Genomic DNA, 4398 nt, shown 5'->3' with positions numbered 1-4398 from the left:
CTCGAGCGTGTGCACTTGGAATTGGAAGAAGTATCGAAAGTTGGGATCGAACCTGAATGTGGACGAGCACTCCATATCCAGGTAGGGTGAGCTGTCCCTTCCTTGTTAGAGGTTTTTCTATATGTGGAATGCTCTACTATACTAATATGTTGCCTGCAAGTACGTTTTTGGTTGTTCATTAGTCGATGCCTCGTGATATCCGTGTTTCCATAACTGATAATTTCTGATTGCGAAAACCGAGGCTAGACTTGCATGTTGAGATACTGTACTCATTGTATGTTTGTACTTGTGACCTGAAAGTGAATGGGACCTAGACGCGTAGATTCCTAGGGATCCCACGGTGCCGATAACCGTGAACCTCCGGAGGGGGCTGTGCTCCTATGTTTGTCGAGGAAGGGTGAGTACCGACAGTGAACCAGTCATAGGATACTCAGGGCCAGGAAATGGACACTTTCGCTACTTGTAGTCACAAGGACTACAGAGTAGTTGGCCGGTTCTTGAAGGATGACGAACCGGGTCGGTCACCGATTTGTTTGAGTTTAGCCGGCAGGTAAGTATCTCGGAGCTCCAAGTTCTGTGAAGCATGCTGCATATGTTTTATAAAAGAAAATAAATGTTTGTGGTTGCCTCTTTTTAAAGTATTTTCGATAAACGTGCACAATATTATGTAGTAAATATTTCAAGTATATTATTTTTCAAACCTAGCATGGTTGGGTTTGCCCTTACTGGACATGCGAGGACGAAAGCTCACCCCTACTACAATGTGCAGGTTTTGGGCATGTGGTCGGGGAGCGTACAGAGGAGGCACATGGCCTAGCTTGGCGCATTTCTCTTTGACTTTGTTAAAAGAGGGTTTTGGTCCCTTATCGGATTTTGAAGTAACTTGTTTATTTACCTTTTTATCTATTTATTTGTTTTCTACTCGCTTATGTACAAAATTTCTGGAGACCCGTAACCCTGGGGCGCGTCTCTCGTACTCGTATTTACTTAGTGTTTTGTTATTTTCCAAATTGGGCTCCTATTGTAAGCCCAAATCCTTTAGCCAATTTCAAATTCCGCTTTTGAAATTATGTTGTTCGGTTGTTAGAATGATTTGTCCAAGAAAGTGTTTTGCGAACCAACAATCTAAACCCAAAAAGCCTTGCGATTTCGGGTTGATGAGTTATCGGGATGTCATTCGTGACATGTCGGTTTCTCATTGGCTCGGAGTCGCGGCGCTGTGGACCCCCCTCTCGGGTCACCACATGTACTGTGGTATACCATTTTTTAAGTTGGATTTGACGAAGAGTACTAATAGTGTTTTGCTCTGATGTTTCTGCATTGTTTTGCTCAGGTGAATCTTTGTCAGGAAGGTTGTCATTAGGATGCTGTATTTTAAGGAATTGATGTTCTATTTCAAGAATATTTAAGTCATGTTTGATTTCTATGTTGTCATGACTGATGTCGAAATTTTTTTTTTGTAATAATTGTATTTGTGTTTTAATTGTCTTTATTTCTTGTTGTAAATCTTGGAGTGTTATTTCTTTTTTACTGGTTTTGAATTTGTCGAAGGTAGAAGTAAGGCAAATTTTTTCTATATATATATATATGTGTGTGTGTGTGTATGTGTGTGTGTGTGTGTTTATATATATAAGTGATGATGGTTGACCAATTCAATCGGATTCGAAAATATGATGAAATTAGCTAAATTTTTTACCACACTCATAATTTATTGCAATAATCTCATCCAACGGTCGGTTTTCCCATTTTCTTTGAATTAATAGAGATTGCTCTTTGGAGTGTATGATATATAAATAGAGAAAAAAATACAAACAGTACCCAACCTATGGCCGACTCCGAATTTTTGTACCCAAGTTTCCAAAATTATCACAATGGTACTCCAAATATCTCTCCCGACCCAACATATGTACCTGCCGTCCATGACAGCGTTAACTTGTGTGCCACGTGGCGTATTTGATGGGTATTTGCGTCATTTACTTACCCAGCCCTTTTTTTTGGAAATAATCTGCAGCTTGGTCCCATTTTCTTCTTCTTCTCCCTCTCCTCCCTCTTCCTCCTCTTCTCCTCCTTGTTCCTCTTAATCTCCCCCTTCAGCTCCGCCATTCTCTCCTTGTACGCCTTCTTCACCGAGTTGTTCTTCTCCCTCTCCTCGAACGTCGTCCCCTTCCGGCTCACCTGAACCGCCGACGACCTCTGCTTCCGCGGCTGCTTCCACTTCCGCCCGGAGACCTTCCTGGCGATCACGACGTCGTAGCTCGGTCGGCCAAAGAATGGTTTGTCTGGATTGTCCAAGGAGGACACCGCGGATCGCTTCGCCGGAGGTGGGTAGGCGGCGTCGATTTTCATGGCGGCATCTTCGTCGTCAGCGGCGGCTTCGGGGTTCCGCTTGCGCTTGTAGGTTTTGCCACCGAAGCCTTCGTCTAGGCAGCGGAAGTCAATTATGCAGGCCAGTGAAGAGCATTGATAACATTTAAGGCATCAGATTCCATGATACAGTACCTCATTCCAAAAAGCACCACCAACGCCTCACCATAATGAGCAGACAGTCCTCCTTCGATGGTGTGCATCAGTGCTCCTTTCATACTACCCTTCTCATCTCTTACAACAGCTCCAGGCCTGCCTTGTGGGGGACCATCGTTCCCACCACATACTTTTTCCCCGAATCTGCATGCATTTCGATTTTTCCAGATTAACCAAGCAATAACCCCACATAGGCAAAGAGGTGGAGCAAGCATCATCACACGTGCAGAAGTGGGGTTTAGATGCCAACACCGAGACCTGCCTTATTTTCTGTTTGTTGATCCATTTCTCAATGTGTTGGTGGTCATGGATTTTTCCTTTAATTTGTGCGATGGTTGCCATGTGAACCACAATACCCACTGCTCTCAATGAAGGAATAATGATTTCGAATTTGGTAGAGGTGTTCAGCTAGCTTGCACAAGCCCACTAAATTGCTAGAAAGTTCCTGCAGTTTTGCATTTGTATGGTTTTCAACTTTTCATTGCTGTACCTCTCTCTTCTTTGTATCATAGGCGGGAACCTTCTAGAATGTTCTGCTGGCTTGTATTAGTATGTATGGTTCCATGATTCCTTGGCTGGCTTTTGGTCTAATCCTCCAGTTGGTTTGTAATTTTTGTTCTTCATTCAATTAAAAAAAAAAAATCCACATCGGCATCGGCCTGCTCCTCCACAGAAAACTTTGAAGGGATTTTCTTTTTTGGCGGGAAATGGCTATGTAACTGAGTTGTTAGTTAGAGTTGGCGCCAAATACCACCTCGGTCGGATTTACCCCTAAAAATACACCACGTGGCACATGGGTTAACGCCGTCATGGACGGCAGGTACATATATTGGGTCGGGCTAGGTATTTTGGGTACCATTGTGATAGTTTCGGAAACTTAGGTACAGAAATTCGGAGTGGCCCATAAGTTGGGTACTGTTTGTATTTTTTTCCCATATAAATATAGGTTTATAAAAGTAACTAAGTTTGACCTAGTTGATCAAATTCGAAACAAGAACCAAATTGGCTGGAATTTTCACAACCACCATAAAACATTACAATCTCTCCATCGAGCGGTTGGTTTCTCCAAATTCATTTTCCACTTCATGGTTGCCTTAAAATGAACTTCAACAATTTAAATGCAATGTATAAGTCATACAACTTTAGGAGCAAAATTGGTATAGGCCAACATGTTTGTAACTAAAATTGAAATTTTTATCTTATGTCCACGCACATCCATCGATGGAATATTTACAAAATTTTTATGCCTTTTTGGCCTAAAAAAAAAACTCCGACTGGTTAACAAAGCTATTCGGCCTAATCAGGAAAAGAAACCCTAGCTAGTTCCCAAAACTATCCTACTGCAGATATGTGTCAAACCTCAAACGAAGATCCATAATATAGACAACCGTGTACAACCTTCTTGAACTTGATTATTCTTCTTTTGCAGTCGCAGCCATAAACTTATTCCACAAGAAGGCAGAGAATGCCTCAATGCGAGACGAGCGTTTTTGGGTCTTTAGTCTGATTGATATTTCATAATCCCATTGTTAAATAAACCAATAACGGGACACTTCATTTCATTTCTTGAAATTATTGGGTTGTAGATGCATTATGTATAAACACAATTTCATTAATTTATTTTATCTTTTGTTGATATAGACTATAGAGTTAGTCATTTCCGGTTCTTGCTTAGAATACACCCAAAAAGATTAAGGACTTTTATTGGAAACTTTTAAATTTCAGACATTAAAATGATCGAGAAACCAATCAGACTTTCAGAGCAACATGAGAGACACTTCATCTGCTAAAACTATTGACAAAATATTATGATTAATTATTTTGTGATCCTGAATTATCACTTAGTAATGTAATGTGATATTTTGGGTTACTAAAATT

General features: G+C 41.0%; 1 protein-coding gene across 1 annotated transcript; it reads right to left on the bottom strand.

The window, feature by feature from the left end:
- Positions 1-1977: 1977 nt before the first annotated feature.
- On the bottom strand, positions 1978-2738 carry LOC133723126 (uncharacterized). The gene is made up of 2 exons (XM_062149956.1): positions 2500-2738; positions 1978-2446 (listed from the first exon to the last, which is right to left on the bottom strand). Exons 1-2 carry the CDS (start codon positions 2736-2738, stop codon positions 1978-1980), a joined length of 708 nt encoding a protein of 235 aa, XP_062005940.1.
- Between the last annotated feature and the right edge of the window lie 1660 nt (positions 2739-4398).

Source organism: Rosa rugosa, chromosome 7 (assembly GCF_958449725.1).
Source record: "Rosa rugosa chromosome 7, drRosRugo1.1, whole genome shotgun sequence".
NCBI classification, from domain to species: domain Eukaryota; kingdom Viridiplantae; phylum Streptophyta; class Magnoliopsida; order Rosales; family Rosaceae; genus Rosa; species Rosa rugosa.
This window is presented reverse-complemented; position numbering and strand designations above follow the sequence as displayed.

Coding starts and splice junctions, on each gene's coding strand:
- LOC133723126 (XM_062149956.1), bottom strand. CDS start 2,738: ATGATGCTTGCTCCACCTCTTTGCCTATGTGGGGTTATTGCTTGGTTA. Junction 2,447..2,499: donor GTGGTGCTTTTTGGAATGAG/GTACTGTATCAT, acceptor CTCTTCACTGGC/CTGCATAATTGACTTCCGCT.